General features: G+C 58.4%; 1 protein-coding gene across 1 annotated transcript in view; it reads right to left on the bottom strand.

Annotated features, from left to right (window-relative positions):
- Positions 1-14554, bottom strand: part of DNAH17 (dynein axonemal heavy chain 17) — a 32439-nt gene that overhangs the window by 5629 nt on the left and 12256 nt on the right. Inside the window, exons 36-71 of the mRNA XM_030961852.1 lie at positions 14349-14453; positions 13783-13940; positions 13016-13154; positions 12275-12502; positions 11986-12123; positions 11352-11484; positions 11040-11167; positions 10800-10948; positions 10223-10505; positions 9961-10134; positions 9166-9373; positions 8906-9071; positions 8720-8822; positions 8415-8562; positions 8221-8312; positions 7887-8048; positions 7631-7795; positions 7294-7485; positions 6590-6856; positions 5980-6141; positions 5232-5465; positions 4869-5033; positions 4679-4774; positions 4370-4587; positions 3944-4151; positions 3647-3762; positions 3189-3381; positions 2853-3088; positions 2441-2557; positions 1763-1967; positions 1444-1608; positions 1176-1316; positions 867-1037; positions 593-715; positions 280-473; positions 23-171 (exon numbers count right to left, since the gene is read on the bottom strand). Of these exons, the coding sequence (XP_030817712.1) occupies positions 23-171; positions 280-473; positions 593-715; positions 867-1037; positions 1176-1316; positions 1444-1608; positions 1763-1967; positions 2441-2557; positions 2853-3088; positions 3189-3381; positions 3647-3762; positions 3944-4151; positions 4370-4587; positions 4679-4774; positions 4869-5033; positions 5232-5465; positions 5980-6141; positions 6590-6856; positions 7294-7485; positions 7631-7795; positions 7887-8048; positions 8221-8312; positions 8415-8562; positions 8720-8822; positions 8906-9071; positions 9166-9373; positions 9961-10134; positions 10223-10505; positions 10800-10948; positions 11040-11167; positions 11352-11484; positions 11986-12123; positions 12275-12502; positions 13016-13154; positions 13783-13940; positions 14349-14453 (6031 nt within the window). The remainder of the gene's footprint in view (positions 1-22; positions 172-279; positions 474-592; positions 716-866; positions 1038-1175; positions 1317-1443; positions 1609-1762; positions 1968-2440; positions 2558-2852; positions 3089-3188; positions 3382-3646; positions 3763-3943; positions 4152-4369; positions 4588-4678; positions 4775-4868; positions 5034-5231; positions 5466-5979; positions 6142-6589; positions 6857-7293; positions 7486-7630; positions 7796-7886; positions 8049-8220; positions 8313-8414; positions 8563-8719; positions 8823-8905; positions 9072-9165; positions 9374-9960; positions 10135-10222; positions 10506-10799; positions 10949-11039; positions 11168-11351; positions 11485-11985; positions 12124-12274; positions 12503-13015; positions 13155-13782; positions 13941-14348; positions 14454-14554) is intronic.

The following is a 14554-nucleotide window of genomic DNA, read 5'->3' as shown; positions in this document are numbered from 1 at the left end:
GTCCGGGTGGGCAGTGCCTCACCCAGAGCCTCCACGTCCTTCAGTGGGTCAACACCAGGGGAGAGGATGAAGAACAGGGGCGAGGAGGGGCTGCTCTCCTTGTACACCTCAGAGAGATCAATGCTCCTTCCTTTCACATACTTGCTTCCCATTTTCTCTTCCACAAATTTCCTACAGAAAAATAGAACAACCCTGTGAGATGGGAACAGTCCCTGGTTGCAGCTGGAGTGGTGACACTCTGGGCTCTTGCAGGAGAGCCCTGTGCTGGGCACCAGGTACCTGATGGCATAGGTCATCCTGTCAGGGCGCAGGCACCGCAGCACACACAGCTTCTGCAGGGCTGTCTTGTTCTTCCAGTCCATGGGGAACACCTCGTTCTCTGGCGCCTCCATCTCCACAAACCTTTTCCATCGCTTTGCTGAGCTCTCGATGTCGTTCTCCAGGCTGGTGAACTCATCCATTTCTGAAAGCGCCTTCAGGTTCCACAGAGAAGGACTAAATCACTCCTGGGCTCTGCTCATCCCCAGGGACCCGCTGCACTGGGGGCTGTGCTGGCATTGCCTTGGCACAGCGGGTGACTTCACAGACCCACCTTGACAGCACCCCAGTTCTGGTTCTGCAGGAAGTCCACGGGGGACGTGACACCAGTCTTGGAAGGGAAGCGCAGGAGAAAGTCCAGCTCTGCTGGGTTCACTTCTTTCTTGAGGGCCAGGACCTGAGAGTTGGGAGTGCAGCGTCACAGCCACCCAATGCCCACAGCCCCAGTGTGAGGGGTGAGAGGCTCTGAGCATCCACAGCAGCACCAGAGTAAGAGAAGAAGCTGTCTAAAGCCATGTGAATGCCTGTCGTACAGCAGGAGGGATTACCTGGAAGGCAACCTGGGCCAGGAAGATGAGTTTGTCTCTCTCAAAGAGGCCCTGAGCAGTGTACACATAGACGGAGAAGGTGATCTGGTCGGTCAGGTTGATCACCCTTTCCCGGGTGTCGTCGCTGGGGACTGCTCGCTCGATGGCTTTCTCAAAGACCCCGTTGAAGGCCTGAGGAAGATCCCAGCAGGCATCAGCCTGTGGCTGCTGGGGTCTTGTCAGCAGCATGAAAGCTGAAACACTGAATCTCCGTGCTCCCCCAACTGTCCCACCCGCAGACATCTCTGTTCCTCCTCACTCCCCATCTACCTTGAGAGAGAACTGGTAGATGGGGTTGATCTTGCAGAGGTCACTCAGGATGAAGTACAGCAGGGATGCACGCTCTGCTGCTGGCCGGTAGTTCTCTCTCGCTACGTTTATTTGTACTTCAGTGACTTTGGCTTCTTTTACCTGGAGGTGCAGGGGGGTGGGTGTCACCAGAACCCCGTCACACACCAAAGCAGTGCCCACCCTCCTGCTGGGTGCCCAGCCGAGCTGTCCCTCTGCCTGTGGCACCAGCTCCAGCGAGCACATTTACCTTTTCCTCAATTTCCTTGGCTGTGCGCTTCGTTATCTCCAGGTTCTCTACCAGTGCTGTGTCCCGCAGGAAATCTCCCCCAGCAGCTGACAGCCGGGCGAGCAGGGAGTCCTCCAGCTCCTTCAGCTTGATCTTGAACTCGTTCTGGCTCTTGGTCAGGCTTGCCTGCAAGAGCAGCACCCAGGGATGCATCACTTGAGATCACAGCAGAGGGCTGGCACCTGTCCCCAGTCATAGGGCCACCAAGGTGCCGCTGCGAGGGAAGGTGGTACCTTCAGAGCCTCCCCACCCCTCTAACCAGCCCCTCTAGCCCCTGTACCTTCAGGGCCTCCAGGTCTGGCCGCTCCCGGGCCACCACAGCAGCCAGCAGCTGGTCCTCCAGGCCCTCCCGTGTCACCAAGAAGTTGATGAGAGTACACTGAGCCTGCACCTCTGGCTTGTAGTGCGGGTTGAAACTTCGGGTATGCAGGATTAGGCGGAACTGCTGGTTATACTCTACTTCTTTATCTCCAATCCTAATGTATCTGTTCAGTTAATTAAACAAATTAATCCCCCGCACACTGGGCAGTAACTCATCAACCACAGATGCCCTCAGCCTGTGTGCCGTTCCTGGCCACTTGGGATGAATTTCTTTGGTTGGGAAAAGGCACAGCAAGGGCAGAAGTACCAAACCAGACTTGGCAGGGCAAGGATGGAGGAACAGGAGCTGGAGACTGCCCTGCCACAGCCCCTCACGGCCTCTGGGGTGCAGTTCCCCTTCCATATGGCAGGTGTCTCAGGGAACATGTCCTTGAGTCACTAAATGAGCTGGATGCCAAGGACCAGGCCACATTCAGTCCCTCCATGGGACATACTGGAGAGCACTGGGGGATGTGGCCAAAGCAAAAGAAGGATCAGGCTCCCAAGCTGCCCACAGTGAAGGTGCATCTAGCAGCATTTTGGGGCAGCAGTGGCTGCTTGGGGCAGGTGAAACCCCTGAGCACTGGGGTGTGCTGACCTGCCCTTGAAGGTCCTGCCCAGCAGCGGGTCCAGCACTGCCTCGATGGTCTCCCCGATGTCCTCGATGAGCAGTGTCTGTCCTTCAGAGACCGCCTGGGCAATGATGTCCAGGTATCTGAGGGGGGACAGGGGAGGTGTGTACGGCAAGCCTGTGCACTGTGGGGGGCTTGGGCTGCTGTGGGGGGCTCACAGAGTGCTTTCCACCCACTGTGTCCTGTTGGAACCCTGTTGTGCTCTGCCAGTCCCCCACAGAGCTTTTGGAGGTGTCGGGTACCCACTCAGGGCTGCTGCCCTTGGGTTCCCTCAGTCTGGTGGGGGATGTTATTGCCCTGACTCTGCACCCTTCAGTGGCAGGGAAAGGGGAGCTGGTGCAGCCTGGGCCTGTGCCCGCCCCGCAGCCCCTGGCCCACCTTTTCTGGCCCAGGCGGACGATCTGCAGGTCCTCCCCGAATTTGTTCTTGATCCACTTGCCGCCCTGCAGCTGGGCGTCCACGAGCAGCGGCCAGCGCTGCGTGCTGCACAGGATGGCCGCGTTCTCGGTGGACGTGCGGTCGCTGGGCAGCCCCTGGTTGTTCCAGGCAGCCACGTCGGCAGAGTCCGTGAGGAGGCTCAGGGGGTCCAGCTCCGGGGTGATGGGGATGGGCACCTGCCGGGAGGGGCTGTTGGTGCCTGGCGCAGGCGTGGGAGCCCCCGGTGCTGCAGGGCATGGGGGAAGGCACTCTGGGGTGGAACCTGCACCCTCTCACCTTCTGCCCCTGGAGGAAGGGAACCCAGTGCTTCTCCAGCAGCTCAGCCCTGTACTTCTTGGTGAAGTATCCGATGTAGGACACGAAGGCGGAGACCAGCAGCACGTCCCCACACAGCGTCTTCTCCTGCTCTCTGAGATCCTCCACTGACTCAGCCCAGCGCACGTTTTCAGACGCCAGGCCCCCAACGAGCCTAGGGGTAGGAGGGGATGGGGATGGTGCTGTGACCAGGCCAGGGGTGGGTGGCAACTCAGCCATGGTGACCTGGGGCGTTGTCACCCAGCATCTCCATGGCTGCCTCCGCCCTGAATGTCTGGCCTGATTAATCTCAGAATTTTTTAATTTGGGGAGGGTATGGGGGGCTCTGCTGCTCCCATGGCCCTGGTGTCACAGCCACCAGGCAATGCCAGGGAGCAGCAGCCTGCCCTGGTGCTTCAGAGCCAATGTTTGCATGGTACCTGTTTGCCAAATTGATGACTTTGTTGGTTTCATCAGCCTCCTGCTGGCATTTGATCTTCTCTGCTGTGGCTTTCTCAAACTGAGCAGTGAGAGTCGCCAGATTTTCATTCAGGGCCTTTGGAAGAGAACAGCCCCAGAGCTATTCCCTGCCCATATGGGAAGCTCCATGGTCCCAGAGCTCTGCAGCATCTCCAGCCCAGCCCAGTGCTTGGGCCTGGCTCTGGGTTCACGGAGTTCTTTTGCTCATTTGGTGACTGAGGGGCTCGTGGCTGGGGGCTGTGGGGACACACACTTACCGCAATTTTGCTCTTAATTTTACTCAGCCTCGCCTGCGCCTCTGCCAGCTCGGCATCAGCATCGGCCACTGCCTGTCTCTTGGGCTTCACCGTGCAGTGCACCTCGTAGAAGCGCACCATGTTGAGGCACCAGGAGCACAGCCCTGCTGCGGCCGTTGACTTGGACTTGATGAACTCGGGATTAAAGCTGGGGTCGTTCCGGTAGGGCCTGGAGTGGGAGGACAGCCGTGCTGTGGAGCTGCCGGCAGCTGTCCCTCTCCTCCCGGCGCCTGGGCTGCCTCTGGGTGGCAGCGGGGCAGAGCAGGGCCAGCGCCTGCATCCCGCCCCTGTCCCCAAACCCTGCTGGGCTCTGTGTCCCCTTGGCTGCCCTGCCAGGACAGCTGGTGGCAGGGGCTGTGAAGGGGCAGGAACCAGCCATGGACTCACTCAAATGCCTTGAGACAGGCCTCAGGGATGTTTTCCCCATCATAGTTTTTTAAGCTTGCAAGGAAGGTGTCTGCTTTTCCTATCTTGACTTTTCCTGCTGTCCAGCTCTTGTCCTTCGGAATCTTGCCGTTTTCAGCCGTCAGAATCAGCACAGCTGCCATCACATTCACTACCTCTGGTGGTGGGGCCCCAAAGGACTTCAGCTCCGTCAGGTTGTACTGGGGAGGGACCACAGGGCCACTGAGCATCCCCCTGGCCCAGGGCTGCCGGCCCTGGCTGGGCACCTGCCTCCCCTGAGAGCTCACCCACCTTGTTGAGCGTGTCGAGGGCCTCGCGGGCGGCCGAGAGCACCACCTCTGCTTCTGCCAGTTCGCTCGCACAGGCTTGCTGCTTCTCAGCCACTATCTGGGGAGGGAGGACACGGCATGGGGCAAGTGGCTTTAACCACAGAGCTCACGCTGCCCTGTCCCACGTGTGACACCAGCTCAGCACTTCGCACCTTGTTGATGGCTTCGACCTTCAGCTCCTCCTCATCAGCTATGGCTTTCTCCTTGCTGACCTTCTCTGTCTCAACGCCCACCACGTGGATCAGTTTGTCTGTGTCCTCATTCTTCTGCTTCAGCTCTACCTCCTGGACTGCCAGCATGGCTTTCAGGTCATCCACCTCAATGAGGGAAGAAACGGAGCAGATAAAAGGGCTGATCCTGCCAAGCCCTGCCTGGTGGAGCAGCAGTGTCTCAGTATGGGGCTTGGGGACCTCACAGACACTGTGACCATCCTGCAGGGACGTGCCTGCTCTCTCCCCCTGTGGCAGACCCAGAGCGGGCATGATGCACACACAGGAGGGGCTGTGGGCAGGCACCTGTGATGCTGTGCTCCGCAGCTTCATCAGCCCCTTCTCCAGCCTGTCAATGCTGCTGGAGAGGTTGCTCCTTTTATCTGCCAGCAGGTTCTGGTAGAGCTTTATCTGCTCCAGGAAGGTCTTTGGCGTGGTGTAGTTATAGCGTCTCTCCACGGCCAGGTAGATCTTGGACATCTCCTTTGAGCTTGTGTGGACGAAGGACATGAACTGGCTGATGGAGGCCTTGACCTCTGGCTGCACAGAGAGCACAGAGAAGGAGCTGCTGCAGCAGGTGGCTGTGGGGTGCAGTGGCTGCACAGAGCCCTCCTGCAAGGCTGGCTCTGTGTGCAGCCATAGAGGCCAGAGCAAAGTGACCCCTTTCATCAGCAGCACAACGCAGAGCTGAGATAGAGCTGGTGGTGAAGGCACTGGTGCTGGTTCCCATGCCCAGCTCTGTCCCTGACATCCCTGTGTGGGGAGGAGCTGCTGTCCCCAGGCTGTTGCCTGTGCAGGTGTTTTAAGGACAGAATGGAAAGGGAGGGTTCATCCTCAGCAGCACAGCACAGGGCTGCAGGCTCTGACACTGGAACCAGCTGCAAACTTATCCCAGACCTATTCCCAGCTGGTTGTTCCCAGCCCTCTGGGTCATGCCAGGCCCTCATCCCTGGGCACACGAAACACAGAGAGCAGCAGAGGTGCAGTTCACTGCCCAGTGCAGCCCGGGCTCCCCAGTGCCCTAGGACAGCAGCTGTGCTGGGTCCCAGCTCACCTCGATGTCCGGTGTTTCCTCCAGGAACCGGCTGCTGACGGACACGAGGGCGTCCTCGGGCCACTCGTGGAACCAGTCGATGGCCGTGCAGTTGACCACAGCTGGGAACCTCCTGGCCCTCACACGCAGGGTGGAGCCCACGGGGGAGAAGCAGAGGACAACCTGGGGCAGAACAGCAGTGCCTGAGGGGGTGTCCCTGCTGCCAGGGTGGGGCAGTGTCTCTGGGGGCTCCACATGACTGCAAGGATTCTGCTGCAGACCTGAGCTTTGCTGCCTTCCCATTGGCTCTGACCAGGGCCAGAACTGGGTTCCCTTTGGTGCCTGCAGTCAGCAGCTGAGCTCAGTGCTCCTGTGGGTGTCCCTGGGAGTGCCCAGCATGGTCTGTGGCTGTGGAAGCCACTGATCTGCTCTGTCCCCAGGGAGGTCAATACAGGGCTGTTCTGCCCTGTGCCTCTGGGGCTGGGGGCACCTGGGGAGTCTCTGACAGCACCTTTTGCCTAAACCCACCATCCTGGGATGAAACCTCAGTGTTCTGAGGCCTGTAGCAAAGAGGTTTTGGATGGGGCAAATCAGGGGCACAGACAAATCAACCTGGAGAGCAAACACCCACCTTCAACTGGCGCCTGACTTTTTCTATAAATAATTTCCAGCAGTTTTCCTTTGTATCTTCCAATCCAAGGGACTTCACTTGAGGCCTCATGGACCCGATGATGGTTTCCATGTCATTATCCTGAAAGAGGCCTGGCACCTCCCCAGACGCCAAGAAATCATTGATCACAACCAGGAATGATTCTTCAGCCACCTGGGAGTCTGTCATCAGGAACACGCTGGGGATGTTCTTCACAGCTGCCTTCATGTACTGGGAGGCAAGGTCCAGCTGGGACAGAGAGAAACTGTCACCCCCCAGTCCAACCCCCACGAGGTGTTCCCTGAAGTGACCAGTTTGGAGCAGCCCTGGGCTGCCCCAGAGAGCTGGAAGGGAGCCTTTGGGAAGGAGCCTTTGGGAAGGAGCCTTTAGGAAGGAGCCTTTGGGAAGGAGCTGGTGCCAGGTGCTCTGCCCAGGCACAGGTCCAGCACCAGGGCTGCCCACACCACCACCCCCGGTGTCACCAGTAGCTCCTGCCCATGCCTGGCTGGGGAAGCACTGTGGCCCCTTGGGGCAGGACTCAGGGGTGTCACCTGTGGATCCTCGTGTGCAAACACAGTGTCACAAGGAGAGCAGAGCCTGGTGAGCCCCCCCAGGTGCCGTCACTGCCGGTGCAGGACCCAGCCCCAAGCAGGTGGCCCTAAGCCAGGGTCCAAGGCTGCTCCTACCTTCAGGTCTGGGATGCCGTAGCCTTTCCTCAGCGTGATCTGGAACACGCTCAGGTTGCTGATGTGAGCTGCCAGCCGAGCCAGGCTCTGCTTCCCACTGCCTCCCACCCCCACCAGCAGCGCGTTGCCCCGAGGAGACTCCAAGATCCGGCTAATTCTGCAAATGTGAGACACTGCGTCTTCAAAGAGCACCTGAAGAAAACAGGAGGGGAAGGTTTGGTGTTCTGGATTAGGGCAGAAAAAGCAGTGAATGCCCCGTAATGCACCAACCCAGCCAAGCAGTGCAGTGCTGCAGTCCCATCTTTTCAGGGCGGACCTGCCTGCCACAGGCACTCACCAGATTCATCGCTGCATTCACCTCATTGTAGCTGTCCAGGGCTTCCCCGAGCAGGCCACTCAGGGATGCCCAGCTCGTCACTGGCATGTACTTGAAGTCATCCATGCCCTGGGCAAAGTGGCAGTAGATGTTGGGTTTGGCGAACATCAGCTCTTCATTGATCTCCTGGGAGAGGCAATTCCAGCTGTGGGGCTCAGCTGTGGGGCACCTGGGGGCACCACTGGGCTGGAGCACCCTACTTTTCAGCACAACTCACTTGAAAGGAGGCTTTGCTGATGTCGGTCATCACCTTCTTGAAGCTGTACTGATCCTCTTCATCAACAAGCTTGTCTCCATACACCCTCTCTGCTTCGTGGAGCCAGAGACGCACCAAGTCCACGGGGGTTTTCAGGCAGTCAGGGGTGGAGAAGAGCAGCCCCTGACAAACAAATCCCGCAGCCCTTGGGGTTATTTTGGTGCTGCTCAGAGCTGATTGCAAAGGTTTGCTCTGGGGAGAGGCCAAGGCCCTTTTCAGGGACATGGTATGCTGCAAGGATGTGGGATCAGGAAAGGGAGGAACAAGGATGGTTTAGAAGAAACAGCTCCCATACCTGGAATATGTTGGAGAGGTCCCGCAGGTTGAAGATGTAGTGGAACTTGATGGCTGTTGGCAGAAAGTTGGCAGCAACCTTCTGGTGCAGGGCTGTTGGCAGGACAGGGCGGTGAGCAGGCTCCAGGTCCCCAGAGACCCCCGAGCAGTGCATTCCCCAGGGGCTCGTCCCACCCCAGCGTGGCAAAGGCTCACCCAGCGCTGCTGCCACCAGCTTGGGCTGCATTTTCTGCAGAGGCATGGGCATGTTGTGGCGGGCCAGGTGCTGCTGCAGGATGGTGCCGTACACGGTGCTCAGAGCCTCGCGGCTGGGGAAGCACACGGCCAGCACGCAGAAGTGGCGCTGCAGAAAGGGCACAAATGGACATGGGCACTTGGTCCCACAGGGGCTGACGCAGCCAGCTGGCACTGCAGGGTCCCCTGCCTCTTTGCACCCTCTGGGCTTTGGTGCCTGGAGGGTGAGTGTGGCAGGCAGAGCCGTGCCCCCAGGCCCTGCCCACCTGCAGCCGTGGGTCGATGGTGAAGGACCCCGCGGTCGGGTTCATGCAGGCCACGTACTGGCAGTTGCGAATGTCCTTCAGGGTCAGCTTGCTCCTGTCATACCTGTGCGGGGACCGGCACCGTGACGCTTTCCCCGGGGAGGGGGACAGGTTCCCCCCATCGTGCTGTGCCCCTCCAGCACCCACCAGTGCCCGTGGTCCAGGTGCTGCCGAATAAGCGTGTGTGGTGCCACAGTGCCGTACTTGTCCACCTCTGGCATGTTCATGTCATCGATGAAGTAGATCAGCCTTCTGGTGCCAGGTGGGCCAAAAACCCTCCCTGATTTCTTCTCCAGGGGTTTCTCAAGGACGGCTGCAGCGAGAGGAGTAGGTGAGTGGGGGTCAGCACTGCAGGACCCTGCAGCACAGCCCAGTGTAGGGGCAGCTGCTGCCTCTGCAAGCCTTACCCTGCAGCATGGCCGAGGTTGTGTAGAAGTTGAGGGGCACAGACTGCACCAGGTATTCATCTGTGCCAAGCGCTTCCAGCTTGTCCCACATCAGGACTGACTTTCCTGTCCCTGCGTTCCCCACCAGCATCACCGGCTGCTGCTTCTCCATCAGCAGGTCCATGAAGTAGCGGAGGCGAATGGTCTCTGTGGTGTGCACCACGGCCGCCTGGGGAGAGGCTCTGTCAGTCCCTGCATTGCCCTGGCACTGGCAGAGGCAGGATCCTCTGTCGGGGCAGCGTGCCAGAGCCCTGCACAGCGCTCCTGGCAGCTCCAACAGACGGTGCTCTCTGCAGGCAAACCTGGTCCCTCTCTAAAGCAACACCTCTCGTGTGCTCTGCTGTTCTAAAGACCTTCTGACCAAAACCAAGTTATTACACAGAACAACATGGACAGCTCCTGAAACCACCACACAGCCACAGCTCCTCACCCTTTTCCCTGACAGCTTAGATAACCCCTGCAAGATGCCACTGTAGGAAACAAAAATGGAGTGCTAAAGGACATTCTGCACTCAGGCAATAGTCACAGCTATTTTGTGAGACTCTCTGAAGCTGCAGGTTAATCTGAAGGTAAAGGAGACATGGAACTCACAGCCCTTTGCCTGAGGCTTCTGTGGGGTAAAGAGAACCCTGGAAGCCATCAGGTTTGATGGATGCTACCAGTCTGAATCCTGATGATGCTCCACACATTACTGAGGGGGAGACTGTGGAGTGACAGTCAAACAAACCAAATAAACACAGCACTCGTGGGAAATACCTGTAAGGGGATGTCGGGGTCGAGCTCAAACGCTGGCACTCTTTCATCCCAGAGATTGAATGTCTTCGTTTTGGGATGAATGTAATAGTCAAAAACTGTCCCCTGATTAGGAAACTTGATGGCTTTAAATTCCGACAGCCACCACTTGCTGAACTGCTGGCGGTGATCCACCAGCTGGAGGACAAAACAGAGACACTCAGACCCCAGCCACAGGATGGGATGCAGAGAAGGGCAGCAGTGCTGGGCAGTCCCTTGGCTGTACCTGGTCCTGGAACAAGGCTCCACCAAAGGCCCAGATGCAGGCGAAGACGAAGAAGAGCTCGTATTGCTCCCGGGGTGAGTCTGGTGGGACATTCTGGGGTGTCAGAAAACATTCCAGCAGGGACAGAACTGTCTGTATGGCTGTGACGTCAGGAACAGGAGTGATTGTCTTGAACTCAGACTTGAGCTTCTCCAGGCATGGTGGCAGGTACTTGTCAAAGAGGATCGTCAGAGCAGCCTTCTCAGACTTCTCTGTTCTTGTGTCAATCCAGCTGGCCACAATGCTGTGGGAGAGACAAACAGGGCTGCAGCAAGTATCCCATCCCATCCCATCCCATCCCATCCCATCCCATCCCATCCCATCCCATCCCATCCCACCCCGTCCCGTCCCGTCCCATCCCATCCCATCCCATCCCATCCCATCCCATCCCATCCCATCCCATCCCATCCCATCCCATCCCATCCCATCCCATCCCATCCCATCCCATCCCACCCCACCCCACCCCACCCCACCCCACCCCATCCCATCCCATCCCATCCCATCCCATCCCATCCCATCCCATCCCGTCCCAGCTCACGGGCTCCAGCCCAGGTCTGCAGGGTTGATGTAGAGGATTCCAGCCCGGGACACGGTGGCCGGCGTGGCCGTCCGCAGGTGGCTGATCTCGAAGATGAGCCTCATGGTGGGAGTGAGGGGGATGCGCTCGTTGCTGGCCAAGGTGAGAACCTGGGGGAAGTGGCTCATTGTGGGGAATGTCTGGAGCTGGTCCCCCCGAGATCACAAACGAGCAAAGCCCCTGGGGTGTGATGGCACCAACCTTATTGTCATCCATGACTGTGTTCAAGGACTCGATCCACATTGGATCAATGTCTCCATCAAGGATGATCCATTTGGGCCCATCATGTGTGATGTTGGCCAGGTCACGCATGGCTGTGGAGAACAGACCTGCCCCACAGAGAGACTCAGCTTGTTCCTCTCCACACACAGCCCTTTGCTGGAGGACACGTGGGATTGGTGCTCCCATGAAACACATTCCTTCTCTGTCCCACTCCAGGAAAGAGCCCCAAGGAAAAGTCTTCCCATCCCATCTCACATCCCACAAACTGAGCTCACAGCACTGGTGTCTCACCATCCTTCCATTCCCGTGTGGCTGGATGGATGATCCCAAACAGCTCATCGCAGGTCACAGCCTTGGGGTCCAGGTCAATCGTGACCGGCCTCCTCTTCAGCATTTTGTACGTCTTGTTGAGCGACTTCAGCACCTGTGCAGAGAGGATGGTACAGCCACAGGTGCTGACCCCACCAGGGCAATCAGCCTTCAGCAGCCTCTGCCTGCAGTGGGGCCATGGGGCCCTGCTCCCACCTGGACTTCTGGGCAAGCCCTGAGCTCTCTGAGCAGAGCCGGCCCCTGGATGGGGCACTGTGTGAGCCCAGGCCCTGCCCTAGCCCTGTCTGTCATCCTGCCAGCACCACAGCATGCCCAGGATCAACCCTGAGAGCGTGCCCCTGTCTGCTCTCTGTCTTTGTCTCTGCTCTGCCTGGGGGTGTCTCTCAGGGCAGCCCCTGAGCTGTGATCCCAAACCTGCTCAGCTGCAGGGGCTGGCACACGGTGCCCGAGGGCCTGGCCCTGCTGTCCTCTGCCCAAACCCTGCTCTGGCAGGGCTGGGGGCTGCACAGCCCTCACCAAGGAGCCGTGGGAGGCCACAGGATATGCCTGGCCGAGGCCAGGGGGGCCCCGTGTCCTCGGGATGGTCTGGCCCTACCTGGGACTTGCCGCAGCCGGCGTTGCCGACGACGAAGACGGAGTGTCGCACTTGGAGCAGCTCCTCCAGCTGCACCACCTTCAGCACAAAGTTCTCCTCCGCCTGCAGCTTCAGCTCCACCACGGCCTCACGGATCACCTGGGAGGGAGAGCAGGCACTGACCACCAGCAGCCTTGGAGAGGCCCTGGAGATGAGCTGGCTGCCCCAGGAGCGCTGAACAGAGCATCAGCCTCTGGATCCTGCCAGGATTGCCACATCTCTGGTGATGGTGCCCTGCTTGGGCTTGCACCTTCTCAAATTCGAGGTTCCTCTTCCTGGGAACGTCCAGTGCTGGAAACAGGTCTCCAATCAGCCCCAAGAACACAGGCAAGTCATCTGTCACGATCTTGGGGATATTGAAGTCTCGTAAAGCTCTCATCAGGACCTGGTCCTCTGCAGAGCCAGGGTCCCCCCTCTTTAAGGAGCCTGCCACCACCAGCACGGACTTGATGGCCCGCAGCCCCCAGTCATAGTGGTCCTGTGACAGGAAGCAGAGAATCACCATTTCACTTTGGTGAGGGACAACTGCTTCAAACAGCGCTGCAGAGGAACACCCTGTCCATCAGCCAGGTCATCCACACGGCACCCACTGGGCTGGACCTAAACTGAGCTCATCTACAGGAGAAGCCTCTTTCAGTCATGGGGGTGGTTGGGAACTGGGAATCTGACTTCCTCCTTGGAGGCACGTTTATAGGGTAAATCACCTCTCTTGAGATGAATAACATCTGAATGCTCTCGCCTTAACTGGCCTAATTCTAATTCCATCTTATTCTACTTTTGGGCTTCTTGATTCCTTCTTTAAGGCAGAAAGGTGCCATATGATACATCTTTCTGCAGAAAGGTAGAAGCGGATCTTGTCCAGCCATAGACCTGAGCTGTGCAGAGCTGTCACTGTGTGTCACCACCAGCAATCCCCCCACAGTGTGTCAGCTTTGAGGATCAAATGGACTCTTTCCTCTCCCAGCCAGCACTGTGTAATATTGTTAATTACCTGTTTCGACAGCAGCTCTTTGCAGAGCGTGTAGAGAGTGATGAACTTCCTTGCCAGGAGCCTGGCATCAAGAAACCCCTCTGCCACAAGCATGATTTCGCAGATCAGTTCAAAATCGGGGACCACCATAGCGCAGGGTCTAGAGAGGAGCAGCTGCAGTTGTCAGGGCTGCTTACCACGTCCTTACCGTCCCACAGGTCCCAGGGTTTGCCCCCAGGTTTCCAGTGTGACGAACACTCAGCTGCTGCAGCTGCACCTGCTGGGGTCTCCTGCCCAGACTCCTTCTCCATGCAGGGCCCATGTCCCACCAGGCTGGGGCACACCAGCCCTTCTGCAGTCCCAGGCTGAGATTCACCAAGGACAGGGTCCCACAGCATCTCTGTGCCTCCCCTTCCAGTGCTTCACCAACTTTTGGTCAACTCTCAGTTGGATTTTAGCTGAGGGTGGCGACCCACCCCAGCATGCTCTCCCCTTGCTGAGCAGCCCAGCTCACCCCACCTGGCCCCCTCTGGGGAGTGACAGGACTGTCCTGTGGTGCCAAGGGCTCCCTCACACCTGGGCCACCACCCTTGGCTGAGGGTGCTATGGGTGTGGCACAGGAGTGCCAGCACGGAGAGAAGGGCTGCAGTGACACCGACCCACCTGGACAGACCTGGCAGTGACCCACCTGAACAGATCTGGCACTGACCCACCTGGACAGAGCTGGCACTGACCCACCTGAACAGAGCTGGCACTGACCCACCTGGACAGAGCTGGCACTGACCCACCTGAACAGAGCTTTCAGGTTCTCGGGCAGCTCTGTGCGCCCGGCGTAGCCAGGGTTCATGGTGATGAAGATCCCCACCGATGGGACCAGTGAGATGGTCTCCCCAAGGAAGTTGAATGTTTTCTTCCTGCCACGGATTGCATCCTGAATACATTTTACCTGCCAGGTGAGCAGAGGTGTTGGCTCCCTGCCCAGTGCCCTGGCTGGCCCTGACTGCTCCCCAAGGTGAGCCTGAGGGTTTGGTTTTGCCAGGAATAATATTGAGGTCTTGCTGAAGCCACAGCAGCAGGAGAGCTGCCCTTAAACCAGCTCCTTCCTAATCACCCCACCTCCCTGTCCCAAGTGATGGCAGAGCTGGGGGGTGACAGGTCACCAGGATGGACACAGCTGGGCTGTGAGGTTTAACTGTGCCCAAATCCCCTGCACTGCTGTGCTTCCATCCCCCACCCTGTGTCCAAACAGGACAGAGTGGAGAGAACAGTGCCGAACTGTCCTGCGAGTCAGGTTTAGCTGGGGCAGCATGCAGGACGTGAGCTGGTGCCACTGTGTTGTGGGGACAGCACGCACCTGCACGGCAATGACAGACAGGACCTCCACCAAAATGCGATTGAACTCGTCGAAGCAGCCCCAAGCGCCAGTCTGGGCAAGTCCTTTGTAGATGTTCCCACAGGACTGTAGAGAAACAGAGCAGAGGGACAGGGCTCAGGCACTGCGGTCCCTCATGGCAGCTGCAATGGGGGATTTGGTGACAGAACTCGAGCGCTGAGAGCTGC

This window comes from Camarhynchus parvulus, chromosome 18 (genome assembly GCF_901933205.1).
Source record: "Camarhynchus parvulus chromosome 18, STF_HiC, whole genome shotgun sequence".
Classification (NCBI taxonomy): Eukaryota; Metazoa; Chordata; class Aves; order Passeriformes; family Thraupidae; genus Camarhynchus; species Camarhynchus parvulus.
This window is presented reverse-complemented; position numbering and strand designations above follow the sequence as displayed.